The sequence below is a fragment of the Pagrus pagrus genome (assembly GCF_965226575.1).
Source record: "Pagrus pagrus genome assembly, chromosome: 21".
Taxonomy (NCBI): Eukaryota; Metazoa; Chordata; class Actinopteri; order Spariformes; family Sparidae; genus Pagrus; species Pagrus pagrus.
In genome coordinates this window covers 9306351-9322616 of record NC_140208.1, presented here as the reverse complement: position 1 = coordinate 9322616, position 16266 = coordinate 9306351, and the positions used below count along the sequence as shown (strand labels likewise).

The window sequence follows — 16266 nt, the reverse complement described above, 5'->3', positions numbered from 1 at the left end:
ATAAGGCAAGGCAAGTTTATATGTAAAGCAAACGTAACGAGGCAATTCAATTTACTTTACATAAGAGATTAAATGCATTAGGACAAGATATCAAAGAGAGATTAAAAAAAACATAAATAGGGTTTAGAAAGAGTAACTTAACATCAAAAACTAGGAAGATCAAACAGCAGAGCAAACATTACTTTTTTTTATCGGTGAACGAAACAAACAAAAAACCGCAACAACAAACAAATTGAAGAACAAAACAGACATGATAGGCAATTATACAGGCAATAACATTAAGTAGTTATAATTACAATGATCAACGATGATATTTATTTATATGATAAGAGTCCAGGAGGAGAGATTATCGAGATTAGCTTGGTCATGTGTGGTTTAAGTGTTGTTGGAGCAAAAACTTCTGCCTGTTACAGTAAAAGATGTGGGTGAAACACAAGAACCTCTGCCCAATTGAGTCTGACAGTCACAATTCAATATACCTGGGATAAATAGTTGCATATTACACTCAGGAGTAATTCAGTTGAAGAATGGTCTTACAGGAAATAGTTCTTGCCTTTGAATAAATTGGGTATTGGTAATTACCCCTCTCATTTAAAGTAGGCAGAAAGACAGTCTAAGAATGGTATGTACTGTACTATATTGTTGTTAAAGGGGCAGAAATAGCCTTGCTGCTCATGTTATCTGAAATACTGACATTCCTATTCTTTACCAAGAATGTTTACTATTGTTTGCAAGCTTTATTTCCTTGAAATATTACATATCCTCGGCGCAGGGGGAAACTGCAGCGAGTCTTGTGTGAAGTTTTTAATATGTCACAGGCATAGTGCTGTTTGGAAATGCAGTGTATTTTACTCAGCCCCCAATAATCTATTCTGTTCAGCCAGGCGCACACATTGACAAATGTTTCCAGCATTAGGTATTTACCTAGTGGAATGTAATGGATGTAAAGAGTTTGAAAATGCCTGGCGCACTAACAGCATGGGCAGTAGCAAGACTATCTAGACTGAGGAGAAAACACACTATTCAAAACAGAATCAATGGTTCTGAAGGATGGTGTATGTGTGTTTGTGTGTGTGCATGGTCATGTGCGTGCATGCATGTGTTTGTGTTTATGTGTGCACTTCTGTTTGTGCTCTAAAGCGCTGACTGTAAACGTACCATAAGTCACTCCAGACACAGTAATAGTTTCAGCAAAATCCATGCAGTGGAAATGTAAATATTTTCCCCAACGCAAAGACAATGTGGAGTCATTTAGTGTCACAAAGTGTTCTCGTCTGCAAGCAAAAAATGTCTTCTTGCCGCCCAGGAGTTCAGTGGTGAGAAGTTACAGACAGTATTGCAGCCTGCAGGACATCCAACACGTGAATGTGAGAAATTTTAGAAAGGAAACCAAAAACAGAATATTAATTTGGATTTTTTTGCATTTCCAATTGACTCTACGCCGAACACCTATTAGTGTTTTAGGTGCTAAACCATCACCAAGATAACTTCAGTCCTTACTGTTGATCTCGCACGTGTGTGACAATGAGAGGTTGTAAATGTAAGGCCATGTGCAGTCTTATGTATGTACAGTGATGATCTGGAGAATGGAGCTTATGTAAGTTAGATTTTGGTGAAGTGTTTATGATAAAGTAGAAGTTATAGGTTTAGGCTTCAGTCTACAACTTTTCTTTTTCTTTTGTGCTTTTTTAAAGCCCTTTAGTGCTCGTGTCATCATTTGATGTTTCCTATAGCGTTGCCAAATGCAATTTCTTAGTTTCTTTTCTTTTAGCAATGTTAGTTTTCAACACTTTTGTGTTGTAGCAGCTGCACTAGCTTATGTATAAGACCTAAATAAGTATTAATAATGAACAAAATACAAATCTCAGTCAGTAAATACAGATGGTTGAAAGTTTTAAGGAAAAAAACAACATAAACCTCCAAGTCTCTGGAACTGTCCCCTCTCTCCCTTTTCTGTTCACTTGATTTACATCATTTTCATACTTGTTGAACCATTCAAAGCCCACAAATGTCCTATTTGAAAGCATATGTATTTGTCATGTTTCTTCACTCATTCATTCAGGTTTATCCTTTTTCATTTGTCACCCATCTGTATCTAATCAAAGAAAAATAATAATTTGACGAAGTATTTGATACCAACTTCCAGCTCTTGACTGTATACGTCTCCAGTTATCGATACCTGATGCAAGAGTCACATTTGGTCTGTACACAAGCCCCTTAACATGGTAAATCTACATGTTGTTCCCTGGCAGCTGAGAGATGAGAGCTTCGGCTGGGACGGAGGTCTGCTTCGGGACAGTTCGAAGGGGCTGATCCCCGGTTCAGCTTGGATTCTCCTCTTCTCATCTGTTGGCTGATCTTTTTCTCTCTCTCTCTCTTTTTCTCTCCCTGAAACTACTTTTCAGCCCTATAGAGGCCTACACAGCCATCTCATTCATTACATGCACCATGCGTCCTGTCAGACGTACAGACGGCCAGGACACTTTCAGACAAAAAAAAGGGGTAAGCTCATTTAAAGTATGAAGATTTTATAGGTGTAGCTTACTAACACTGTGCTTATCCAAATAGTAGCAACATTATTGGCTTTGTTTGAGAAAAATGACATGTAAATGTACATTTAAAGTACTTTTTTTTAGTAAAAGTCAACTTTGAAAGTGTTTTGACAATAATGTGATTATAAAGGATAAGAAAAAGTCAAACATGTGGTTAGGTTGAAGAAAAGGCAGGTCTGACACATCAGAAGTCCCATATATCTTTTAGAAATGGGATTTATAATCCAGCCTACAACAGGAGGGCTGCTATGATGTGCAGTCAATATATGGGTGGTACTCCCCATAAAGGCCTCGGCCTTCTTTCTGCTTTTGATTTATTGTCACAGCAGCTCAGCTCAGACGGCCTCATGAAACCTTTGTCAGTCCACTAATGACACTGTTTTTGTTGTTTGAGTCTTTTTTTTTTTTTGTCCCTTTTGCCCAGTTACCATCCTTAAACTGTTTTGCTCTAAATTCCTGCAAGAAAAGAGTCACTGTCCCACTTCTATACAGAAATATATTATGTCATAAAACTGAGGATAGTAGTTTAAGAGGAAGAAAAGTGCATAAATGGTATCTTTTATTCAGGAGGCTATTTTATGATTATTCAAATCACAAAATGAGTTGTTCTGCTGAAGTGAGGAATTAATCATGCCATTGAGAAATAATGTCTTTGAAACTGTCCATTAAGTTCAGTGTGCAAGAGGAAACTGTTAGTCAGACATGCAACTGGATATAATTTAGCCCCTAATCTTGAAGAGATGGACAGTAATATTTTTATTTGAACAATTACGAAATTATTGTCAATGACTCACATTCAAGGGTGGTGTTTTACGTAGACACCACACATCAGTCCTTTAGTCTCTTACATCTGCTTTTTGTTCTTTTAAAGGCTGATGTTTTATTGTAGTAAAATATATTTGTTTGGTCAAATACTTAAGGCTAAAATGTGTTAATATATTTAGTTTTTTCATGAAGTTACTCTATTTATTCCATTATTTTTAGCAAGAAAAGGTCCAGAACTGGCTGCTTTATGAAACCGACCCTTTTGCCAAAATCCCCTTGTAATTTGAGCTTAATGTTGCTCCAGACGAATTAAGTGCAAGTTAATGATTAAGCTATGAATCTATCAGACACTTGGTATGGGAAAGTTTTTAGGGAGGAACAGCTTGGCCCGGCTCAACGATCATTAAAACGTGCTGACAGCGATGGGAGAACAAGTTCCCACTTTGATCCGATGACAGACCTGAGCTCAGCCTAACGTCATCCTCCTGCTCTGCCTCCGCTCTCTCTCACTTTTATTAACTCTGAGGTTCAGACAACAATGTCGTCCACTCAAAATCTGGCAAATACACACTTAGAATAGTCATATCAAAGGAATTATGGCTTATGAGAAACAAAGTGCACTTGAGAACTGTTTGGCTTTGTTTCGCCTCACATAAAAAAATGTTGGGGTCAAAGATTAGCAAAACAGGAAGTCAGGATGTTTTTCTTCATATCTCTTAATTTTAGTTGTGTCATTCTTGATTAATATGCTTTTATTTAGTATTTGAAATCTAACAATCACGCTCATTAATGTCTGTCTATGCAGTGACCGCCAGCAGATTCATATTCTTGGCAGCCTCACAATGATCTCTATTCTATATATTAGCTTTGCTACATAAATAAAGCAAATTTTTGATAATTGGGATGTGATATTAAAACCGCATATAGTCCTGAACATTTGCCGTTAGTCACAACTACGTCTGTAAGTACTATTTAAGTCTTTGACATCTGACAAAGACAGATGGAGGAAGAATAAAACAAAAGAAAGTTTCTATGAAATCTTGTTTGTTTGTTTGTAAGAGCAAACTTTATTGTTTCTTTTGGAAGGATTTATCAGCCGCCTGAATCGTGTCCTGACTTGAGCCTCAGCATTAGGTGACAGTTGGTGTAAGTCAGCCGTAAGCAGCCACACCGGTGTAGAAATGAAGGTCTTCTGCTGCCCCCCAGGGGTTTATAGAGGAGATCGCAGGCAGTCCTGCAGCCAGCAGCTCTCTCTGCTTCATACAGGACTCATTTGAGGTGATACAGCTTAAGTATATGTGTACGGTCATGCTGAGGGAACAGATCTCAGGACAGTAGCGTGGACGCTGTGTGCTCTTATATGAATATCGTGCTCAAAATGCTGTAAAACTATATGCTAGTACTCAGTTTTTCATTATAGTGTATGTGAAAATACACACTACTTCATTCCACTGTGGTTGTTAAGCCTGCACATTTAGTATGCAGATTTTACATTTCCATTTTTATACATGTTCATTTTCATTTATTTCGTGTTACAGTAAAAAATAATGCACATAATGCAATAATATTAGATTGAGTGTTTTCTTGCAGCTGCTCTGAAGCTGATTTTCAGATGAGAGACAGAAAAATACATCAAATTGGTATTTAAATGACAATTAGCACATCTGTGTAATGCCATAAAAACAATCATGGCCTATGTAAATATTTAATCCAGCTGCAGTAAACGGCCTCAACTGCAATCCATTTGTTAAGACGTCTTATTGAATCGCAGTATGGAGCTTCAATTCACTGTAAAAAGATGAAACGCTGAAGTGCATTAGGACGCAGAAATGCTCATAACATCTGTTTCCTTTGTGTTACAGAGGATATCGCTTTGTAGCGAGCAATATGTGCCATCAGTGACTGGTGGAATAATATTTGTGTTCCCCCCTCAAACAGACACACTGTCACAGAAGCACTTGTCTACATTTTGTAGTTGCTCGAGGAAAATAATTGCCTTATCTGCAACTGTCAAAATGATGAATGCCCTGGAGAGCACCGAGAATTGACTGATGGAATTGGGGGAAAATCTAATCCCTGATCTGAACACTTTGTATAATACATTAACCCCTCTGGTACAATAGGCTGCACAGAAACAGATTTGTATAGACTTGTAGAAATAAATTCAACAGAGGCTGAAGGATCGATAAACATCAGGAGTTATGGCCTCGTCTGCATCGAGTCAAACAGAGCGTCAGGAAACATTAGGTGCATTGAGATGTATGCAGGGGGCCGCGTCAAAGAACTGATGCAAAATAAAATATGATACAGTGCATTATCTGCCACATATAAAAGTATAATTTCTATGGATAAATAGAGTAATTCATTAATCCTTAAGGTAACTGTGTTGCAACAGCCAGGACACGTGAGAAATGATGGTAGGTTAGGACCAAAATACAACTGAAAAGCCAAAAAATATACAATTACTCAAATAGAATAAATAAAAAGTCAAGTAAAAAAGTACCTAACATGAATTAAATATAGAATCACTGTTCAGATCCATCCATTGATCTGTTTAATGAAGAATAAAAGGGAAAAGGAAAAGATGAAAAGAAAAGAAGATTTTCTCAATGTTGTAATATAATCGGATATGGAAAATGTAAGCAGATCACATCTGAAATAATCAAAAAGATGTGCCAAGGCTGTAGGTTTGTTTCAGCATTGCGGGGGGAGACACATTAAGAGAGGGTCAAACAGGGTTTGAGCGTCAAACACTTCGTTTCAGTGCTTTTTATGCTCCAGTTTTGCATCAGTTTCTAGCAGAAATGTCTTTTTTATGTAAAGGAAAAACAGAATTCAGTCGGCAGGTAACAATTCAAAATATGAGGCAGTATAATGCTGTGAGGCTCTCAGGCAAGCGGTTCCTGAAGAACAAAAGTCATCTGCTACTTTCCTTTTTTGTTTGGGAGGGGGACCTGTCTCCTCCGTCCCTCCTGAAATCTACACCTATGGTTATTGTGTTTCCACTGCTGACAAATCTCTTTGAACATTTAAACCAGAACTTCAGTAATTCTGTTTTATTGCAATTTTTTTTACAGCTGCAAGGATTAATCAGTTAGTTGTCAATTATCAAATTAATCAGCAATTATTTCACTAGTCAATTAATCACTGAGTGATTTTCTAAGAAAAATAAAGTCATAAATCTCTGATTCCAGCCTGGTAAATGTGAATATTTTCTGATTTCTTTACTCCTATTGACTGTAAATGGAACGTCTTTGGGTTGTTGGCAAACCAATATATATTTGAGGACATCGTCTTGGGCTTTGAGAACACTGATCAACACTGTCACCATTTTCTGATGTTTTATAGACCCAACGACCACTTGATTAATCAAGAAAATAAATGACTGAATATACCAAACTAGGGCCGCAGCTGACATATTTACATTGGAAATCTGTATAATAACACAAAATGTTAATAACAATGTAAAACAAACAAAAACATGCACTATACAAACTAGTATTGAAGGGAGTTGTCACTAATAAGCAGTTTTACAAATGTTCTTGACTGGAATCTTACATTAAGATGAATATTTAAGTGACAAATGACAAAGAAATAATGGCGAGGTTTAGAATTCAGTGCTATAAACGAACACAGTGTGATATGCAAAGGAGCATGATGGGAAACTATCTTGTACTCTTCCTCTATCTGTCGACAAGCAGCAGAGTGGAAATCTCACCCAGATATGAGGGGATATCTCTCCTGATTAAAACGATATTAACTTTTCATAACCTAATGTTCTAAAATGAAGTTTGCTAAAAAACGAATTGCCGGCGCCTACCTGTGAACGAGTTCTCCCTCTTTTTTGTCACACTCGGCTGGAATACATTATCCCCAATATTAGGAGAGAACATACCTGTAACAGGTTAATGACCTCACACTTTCCACACCATTTCACTTAGCGGGCCATAGCCAGGAAAAGCTAAACGCTTCACTCCCACTTCACTAAATTATGAATTAGCCAAAAGGTGAGGCGATTAAAGATTCAACATTTTGCGGTTCGACCAATGGACGGTCTCCTCGTTGAGCTCGGGTGTGATATCTTCGACCATTAGCTGAAAACTGCCTTGATATCCATCACGGAGGGTATAAATATTGGAAGAGGAGAACAAATAATTCAGAAATTACCAATCAAAGAGTTTGCAACCTCAGAGAAATTACTCTCTGTAGTATAAATAAAATCAACACAGTCTTCATCTGTACACATTAATAAATAACTCACACATTGGAAAGCATGAAGGCTGTTGAAATGTTCCAACAGCTTTCATTTTTAACATGTAACCAAGCCTGATTTTGATATGATATGATGTTCAAACCACAATTATTAACATTAACGAGCATTTTCTTAACACGTTACCTTGAATTTGCACAAATCTACTTGTAAACACTGGCGTTTCCAAACACCTACAGTGGCCTCGGCGTGTCAGACTCCCTCAGCCTCACCCGCTCCGTAACGAGCGCTGACAGGTCACATGGCGCAAACTGTGATGTCTGAATAATTTGAACAAATGCTAAATCATTGCAAAGCAGCCAGAGAGATCAGCGACGTGAAAGTGAAGTGTTTGCGCTTCCCCAAGGCTCAGTGGCATCTGTTCTACATGTGTGCAGCAGCAACATCCATGTTTAACCAATTAATTGTGCTTGTATTAGAGTAAATATTTGACTTTGAAGCGCTAAAGCGTTAATTGGGGTCCTTTATTTCTGCAAAGAATTCCATGCGTCGATACTCCACCGCAAAACGTGAGTTATTTAATGGGAAACCCTTTAAATGAGCAAAATTCCTATTAAATATCAATGAATTTTAAACTTGTAGCAGTGAGCCTACATTTCAGTATCTCCCAGCCTTAGAGTCCTGGAGTCTGTCTTAAAAAAGCGTTTGTTCTGAGCACAAATCAGCAGAATAAGACAGGCTGATGTCTCTCCTTAATTCTGTAAATTGGAGGGTTGTGAGTCCAATTACGGTCTGATGGTTCAGCTCGAGGCCACCAGGGAGAGCTGTGCTTGTTTCTCAGAGCCACTGGAACAAACCACCCTAACAGCCTGAGCCTTACCACAAAGAAAGTAGTATTAATTACCACTACAGTCTTTTTTTATTGGCTTTGGTGATGTTTAAACACAGTAAAAGAGGTATTTTGTAACAATCCTGTCTGAGAAGCAAGTTCAGATGCAGCTTTTAAAATGACTTGTTTTTTTAAATGAGGTTCTGACTATGCCTCCACATCAGGAGGAGAGGATATAGATCTCGTCTTCCTGCAATTATGATTGCGGGACTTGTTCTTTTTTAACCTGGCGAAGGAATTATGTACATGAAACCTCTGCAGGATGTGAGGTTGTTGGGGTCTGTTGCTTCTACTGGCCATTAACTGGGGATTAGTGCTGGTGGGGCACACATCCCTTTGAAGAGGTAATTCCTCACACTTCCTTGCTATAGAAAATCAGGAAGCAATCATAGTAGAAACCATGCAGATGGTCCAGACAGGGAAGGCCGTGACAATTTTTTTTCGTCTGCCACAATTAAGACTTGGAGTAGTTGTAGCTGCTGCCATTGTGAAAACTTAGCACATCAGAAAATTCAAGGGGACATCAGAATTAGCAGGAAGCGCTCCCAGCCCCGTCACGCAATCATGCTTAAAACTGAAGAGGGGTTAGGGTAACGGCGACATCAAATATTTCTCTTTTTTTTTTCTCTTAATAGTAAAAGTGTTTACAAGCCTGTGGAGTCACTTCACAGTTTCCCATATATCTGTCAGCACAATATATCCAAGCATGAGCGAGGCTATAAGACTATAAAAGTTGCCGGAGGGGAGATCAACATGATGTCACACAGAGAGGCTCAAAGAAGTTAAGAATATATGTTAGTGAGAGTAATGACTGTGCATGAATCATTGTGCTGCTGCTGGAAAGAATAGAAAAGTCATGACTGCTGTATGTTGGAGCACACTGACCTCTACAGGGACAAAAGGTGACTAGACACATACTGTATCTCCACTGGGAGTCTGAGGCTCTGCTGACATTCACTTTTCAAACAGAAGGAAGTCATCTGTATATTTGAATTTTACAAGTTTCTTCTCAGTGATTCCCGAGTTGAAACACTTTTAGAAACGTTTAGTTTGTTTAGGTTTTACATGTGTCCCTGGTTTCCTCCGGTGGTCTCTCTGGTAAATTGTTAGCATGTCGCCCAAGCCAGCCAGACAGCGTTGTATATAGAACTGGGGGTTTGTCACTCTTTCAAAGCTGTTGCTGTATTTTGGTTCTCAAATAACTGACTTTGTAAAACCAGGGGCCACTCGGTTTTTACTTGCAAAGCTAAATTGAAGGTTGGCGATTGCGCTTGTGTTTAAAGTTTGCACATAAACTGGGAGTTTGGAGGCAGTTTTGAGGGCCGCAGTTGTGCTGTGGGGCTCACAGTGGGTGTTTACTCTGTTCAGTTTGACGTGCAAGTCAAAGCACAAACATATGAATTATCTCTCTTTATGAGGTGCAATTCTGTCTTTACAGAGCTCGCATTGGTTTCTCCCAGTAAAGAGTCTATAAAGGCAGTCACTTGGCCCATATTATATGTTTTATCTTTGTTTTGATCATGCCATTTTAAGGATTTCTTCAAATGATGTCAAATCAACTGTAATATCGATCAATATTTAATCAGTTTTTGCATTTTCTGGTTGTTTCTCTGCTGTGTTGCTCCCAAAAACTGAAACTTAATGCCAATAAAGTAACTCTGAAAGAGATGTAACCAAGACAACCCTTTGCAAAACTCCAAAGCAAATAAAAAAAGAATTTGTAATGTTTATACAGCAGAACATATTCAAGTTTTATTAACTGTTTTATTTGATTACTTGTTCACATACTGAAACCAGCACAAAGGGTTTTTTTATATGTCCATACTTGCTGCACGTTGTAAATTATATTACATTTCATTAAATCTAAATCCTTTAATGTAAAGTGTGAATCCTGTACTGTATTTATACATTACTACACGTAACACATACTGTATATACAACCATTTGCAAAAGTATTTTATTAATATAATAATTATTCAATGTGGAATCATTATATATGAAGGATTATTTTACTTTGCTGGTTATTTTTATGATTAACTGTTTAGTCTAAAAAGTCGTTGTGAAAGGGGCTCATCACAATTTTCCGGAGACGTCTTTTAATCGCTTCTTTTGTCCAACCAGCAGTCATTTAGAATCATACATGACAAAGAAAAGCAGCAAATCCTCTCATTTAAGAAGCTGGAACGATTAATCGATTACCGAAACAGTTGACAACTAATTTTATTTCACTCGACTAATCATTGCAGCTGTAATAAAACAACTAATACGCAATAAATCTTCACTGAGAGGAAGAATCGTGTTGTGTCGTTTGGTCATTTGTGATGGCTCCAAACAAAATCTGTGCAATTAACTCAAGAAGACAATTAGTTTACAGTTGCATCTTTATTTGAATGTTTTGTTGTTGTTGTTGTTGTTGTTGTTTTTAAGGCAAACTTTAACTATACATACAGTATGCAGTGTTTGATTTTTTTCCTATTTTTTTTCTAGAAATTCAGAAAAATATCTAATCTAACACTTAATATCCATGGTAATTAGAGAGCATAAACCATTTGTGGTCTGCTGGATGAGCACCTGCACAGATGAAACCAAAACATCATAGCCTTGTTCTTTATCCTTTCTTGCAATCATCTTGCATTTACTGGCTATGCTAGCCTCATGTACAATCTGCTCTTGTATTAGTTAATATATTAATCTTCGATCTGTATTTAAGTTATATCATTCAGAGTAATAATAAATCTTGCACTGCATTACTCTTATAGTATTATTGTTGCACTATGTTTAGTGTAAGCTACCGGTTGCCAAATTCCCCTCAGGATCGATAAAGTGACTCACTGCCTGTGAGTCAGTCAAGATTTTAGGTCAGTAAATAATTATTTGTGTGTTTGCACTGAAATCCAACTTTGCTTCACTACAATCACGTGTCATGTTATCTTTCTTTTAGCTAAACGTCAGCGATGTGACCCAGCTGGAGGGGCCCTCGGAGCCACAGTCACAGCTCCCTCTGCTTCGAGCTTGCTGCCATCAGATAATAGGGTACTGGGTTACACGTCAGTCTGCCAGAGGTTTTGATTAGCAGCATCTGTGTGAGCAACTGGTCATTTACGAGCCATGTGAGAGGCCCGAGTCGCCTGTGGGTACTGACTGACACTTTGTCTGGATTTTTTGTCAAGCAATTTAACCACAGATTTCCTAATTTATCGTATGTGTTGCATCACTTAATGTCACAGCAAATCCTGTTCAATTTTAAAGAAGTTGATTATTATTTGGCAAAGCTGACATGGTGTGTTCCAGCTCTGTGCAGTGCATTTCAGACTAATCTTGATGACGTAAAACTGGATAACTGTGTCTCTAAGTCTGTGTTTATTTAACCAGAATTCCCAAATGTTAAATACAAGAAACTAGGTGTTCCATCATCTTCAAAGCTGAGTTCCTGCCCTTGGAAAAGTAAAGAGAGGTGTGCCTCTCCCCTCGCAGGGGCCTCCTTCCTGCGCAAACTAAAAAAGTACCAAGGTGGCTGAGAGAGGGGAAAGGGCAGCTGAAGCGCTGGTGATGGAGTGAGTAAGCAATTTAGTTGGTGGTTTGATGCCCTGCTTCTTCTGTCAAAATGTAGAAGTGTCCTTGAGCAAGAGACTGAGTCACAAACTGCTCTAGATGAGTGTGCAGAAATGTGAAAAATGTAAGTCACTCAAAAGGACAGTTCACAGAGATGTCTACCTTCTCTTGAATATAATGCAACACGATGGTACTCGGCTTGTGGTACTAAAAGTTCAAAAGAACAAATTGAGAACACTCAACAGCAATGTCTCTATCCAGAAATCATGACCTCGTTACTCAAGACAATCCACAGACCTTGATGTGATCAGATTAATGTGGGAGCTAATTTCTTTCTACCAAACTACGCTCGCCACCGTACGGAAGGAAAAGTGCATCTGCTCACGGACAAGAGGCTTGTGCTCATGACAGCGATTGATTTAAACATTAATGGCTTCCTCCTCTACTGAGCTGTAATGACATTTAGCTTACTTAGCATGTCTCTCGTCCATGAGTAGATGCTTCTGGTGGTGATACGGTGGGTTTTTGGTAGAGAGAAAATAGTTCCTACATGAAACTGCTCACAGCAAGGTGCTGAGTATCGAGGTCATGATTTCTGGAAAGAGACATTGCAGTTAAGTTTTTCGAATGCAGAGTGCCATCTTCCATAATATTTGAGAGAAGGCAGACTTCTCTACAGCTGATATCTCCAAAACTCGGCAGATTACACCAAAAAAATCAGGAGGGATAAATAGCTCTACAGGTAAGAGGTGAAAATATGTATTTTTGATTTTAAGGGGAACTTTCCATTCAGCATAAAACCAAATTAATGTAACGTAAAATGTAAAACACTGGGCAAGCTGCCCTGTAATAACTATGTATGATATATATCATGTATATACTCTATATACACCATAACATGCAGATGCCATTTAAAATGATTTAAATTATAGTCTTTTTTTCCGAGGAACTCCAAATGAACCAATAACCTAGCAGCTCTGGAACCCAAAATCCTTTAAGTGCATATTTACTGGAACACAAAACCACACATTGTCAGTCACAAGAAGAGAGGCTTCAGTCCAATCAGCTGCTGCTCATCTGTCATCGGGCATTAATGAAGGGTCTTGGCCTCACCACCTGTTCTGCATATTCTAGTGCCACACAGATGTTTGTGTGGCTGCAGGCGATGTTGCTGCGAGGCCAGCGGTGGTTGTCCTGTGCGGTATGTGCAGCACCCGTTCAGTTTGCCCTGCCCGAGTAAAAATAATAATATAAGTCTTCTCTGTTCTTTGTTTAAAAGTATGCACACCTGAATGTGTCCTCGCCAGGACACGCAGGTGCACGGCAACAAAAAACAGCATTTTTCCGTACTGCCCTTCAAAGGCAGAGAGCAAATAACTGTTTTCAGGCTGCCTGAGAAACTGTATAACAGATAAAAAGGTTGTAATGCTTTTTTTTTTTAGGTTAATTTTAAGGTTCACCAAAGATGACATAGCCATTGAAACCACAACTGCACTGTGCTGTTGGATTGTCTTCACAAGCTACTGAAAGTGCATTCAAAATGTTTTCCTTCTGCTTTCTTGTTCATTTAAAATCAAATAAACGTTATTTTGATTATTTACAGTTACAGCTTAGTATAATAAGAAGGAAAGGATAATAAATTAACATACAATTAAATACATTTAAAGATGTAATTTAAAGTAAGTTTAACTTAACGACCAGTAAATAACATGAATTAAGCCTGAGTCGGAAGCTGAGATCGCAGCTACTAAGATCTTCTAAGGTACTTTACATTAGCAGGAGTTAAGCTAGGTATATCCATCATGATTGGCTTTCTGCCTCATTTACTTGTGAGGAATAACTAACTGAATCGCAAAGATGTCAGTTAATCAATATGGATAAAGTAAATTTGGCTTCAGCTTAAGTTCAGGCTAGTCTTATATCACAACAGAGTGCAAAACGTGCCACAACAGTGAAGTGGAGGTGTTCATTGCATGTACAAACATCTTTAATTTGTATTAAATGCAAATAAGTAGCTTCTAAATAATTAATGGTAGTCTGTCATTCAAAAAAGGAAACCACAAGGATGTTAAGAAGCAAGCACGCTAAATGGGTGAAATCATGGATAATACGACAGGCTGAAAGGATTTTCCCTTTCTGTTTCAATTTCTCTCCTCATGCACTGATTCACTTTGCAACATGCTCAATTGGCCATAAAGCAGCTGCCAAGGGCCGACTAGCGCCGACCGTGCAGGACACACCACAACAACTAGGGCTACAGACGCTCACCGACGGTCCTGACATTGGCTGACAGCCGATCGTCAGCCTTGTTTGTCAGGGCCTGTAGGGTTCAGTGTCTTGCCCAAGAAAATTTGGGACAGTGGAGCCTCAATTTACACTTCTAGATTATACTTATTATACTTACAGCTGGGCAGCAGTACAATACCAGAATGCAATAACTAAAAAGCCAAATTTGAAAAAGCAGAAATGGGTCTTAACTCTTTGTCTGTTTAGAGAAGTATGATGGTACAAAAGGAACAGAACAGCAGTTGTGGTTATATGAAGGTTTTCTATTCTATATACTACAAATCCTATAAGAAATCCTATTGTATTATACTATTGTACTGTATACCAGCTCGATTTACACACTGGCAGAGACAGAAGCTGTTCTTAGGATGGGAACAATGTGAGCACATAATTTAGGTGCCCTTTTGGGAACAGACCTCATTTTTTTGATAAGAATCTTGCAATAAGAGAAGGTAAATGTTAGCTTGTTAGACGCTGTGGCCTCTTTACATAACATGTTTTTCTCTGAGGGGAATTTTACCCGTACTTTATCTGCAGCCACCATCCGTATAAGACCACAGCCTTGTGCACTAGAAATAGAGCAGCTCTGTGTACGAGAAATGGCTGAGGTGCAAAGGTATGAAAATATTCTCTTCCTGCTGCTTCAATCAAAGAGAGTGAGTGGCCACTGTGGAAAGGGCTGACTTGTTTTCTGCAGTGTATACTCTTCTCCAAGTTTCATACGATGTATATTTAGAGGTGGCAGAGATAGAAACAAGACAAAAGACAGAGGGAGAAGAAAACCACGAGGGATTTAATCGTATGTCTGTTGTATATATTTATGGATGCATTGCTGGATTGCATTTGGCTGAATGTGTTAGAAATACCTCTAGATGGTGGTTTGAATTCTTTTCATCGTCACTTAAAACTATTTAAAGGTGCAAATTGTAACTGTTGTTGGTCAAAACAATAAAAAAATTAACTAAAATGATCAACAGAATGTGAATAAATACCAGTGTTGGCGTTATGTCAGACGTCTATGTGTTATGTTGCAGAGATATATACTAAAGTTAGCATGCTAACCAGCTAGCCCCAGTCTGTCCTTGTCTCATAATACCACTTTATACCTAAGAGGTGACAGTCTGATAGTATAGCTCAGGCCTCAAGAGTTGGGCGACATCCCTTGCACTCCTCTTCTCCTTCACACGTCTCCTGTCCCAGCATTGTACTTCGTCGTCCCTGGAGTCAGAGTCCTAGTTGGGGTTGCTATATATTGCTTTGGTACTGTATTCCCTGTCGTCATACTTGCGTCCATTGATCTTGCTCTGAACTCCCAGTAAGGGCAGAGCGAGCAATTAAGACCGTTAGCTGCAGAGCTAACTAGCTGACAGAACTACAGTAAGCAGTTACTCTGGTGTTATGCTGCCCCCTATTTGTTATGAGCATAGATTTGACAGGTGGCCACTTAATACATATTAAGAAAGGAAAAATTTGGCCAGAATTCGAGGGTAGCTCCAAAAACAGAGGGGGCAGCATATCACCAGAATAACTGGCAAATGCTGCTCTTTGCTAGCTATATTTGTCTGTAGCTCGTTACCGTTAGTGAATTAGCTCATAGCTGGACACTAAACTGGGACTGAACACAGCCTGGAAGACGGTCACGAGTCAGTTGGACAGCAGGGGATACAGTGCTCCAGGGGATTAATAGTGGCTCTGACCATGACTAAGATCAGGCCAGGCTAGCTGGTTAGCATGCTAACTTTAGTCAACACCTCCGCAACAGTATACAAAGACATCTTGACATAATGTTGACATTGTTGTTTCTTCACATTTTGTTGATAAAAAGTTATCTCTGATGTCTTAAATTAAAATTCTGGCCATATATTACAAATGTTGAATGTTGGTAAGCGTGACAAATTTCTATATGATCCTCTTTTATGTGCACCACACTGGCCTACTGTGGCATGACACAGTATAGGGGTGCATTCATTGTTATTTTTAGCACTGTGGTTTGTGGTCAAATGTGGCCAAAA

General features: G+C 38.6%; 1 protein-coding gene across 3 annotated transcripts in view; it reads left to right on the top strand.

The window, feature by feature from the left end:
* LOC311250256 (uncharacterized protein) overlaps window positions 1–11761 on the top strand; it is a 67208-nt gene extending 55447 nt beyond the window's left edge. For 2 of the 3 annotated variants that reach the window (XR_014621250.1, XM_084341846.1), the window contains exons 3-4: window positions 2406–2502; window positions 11358–11761. Coding sequence is in view for 2 of the 3 variants with exons in the window: in XM_084341846.1 (XP_084197972.1) it covers window positions 2406–2502; window positions 11358–11489 (229 nt within the window). In the remaining variant the exon portion in view is untranslated. The remainder of the gene's footprint in view (window positions 1–2405; window positions 2503–11357) is intronic. The other variant, XM_084341847.1, reaches the window with a different exon arrangement.
* Window positions 11762–16266: the final 4505 nt, after the last annotated feature.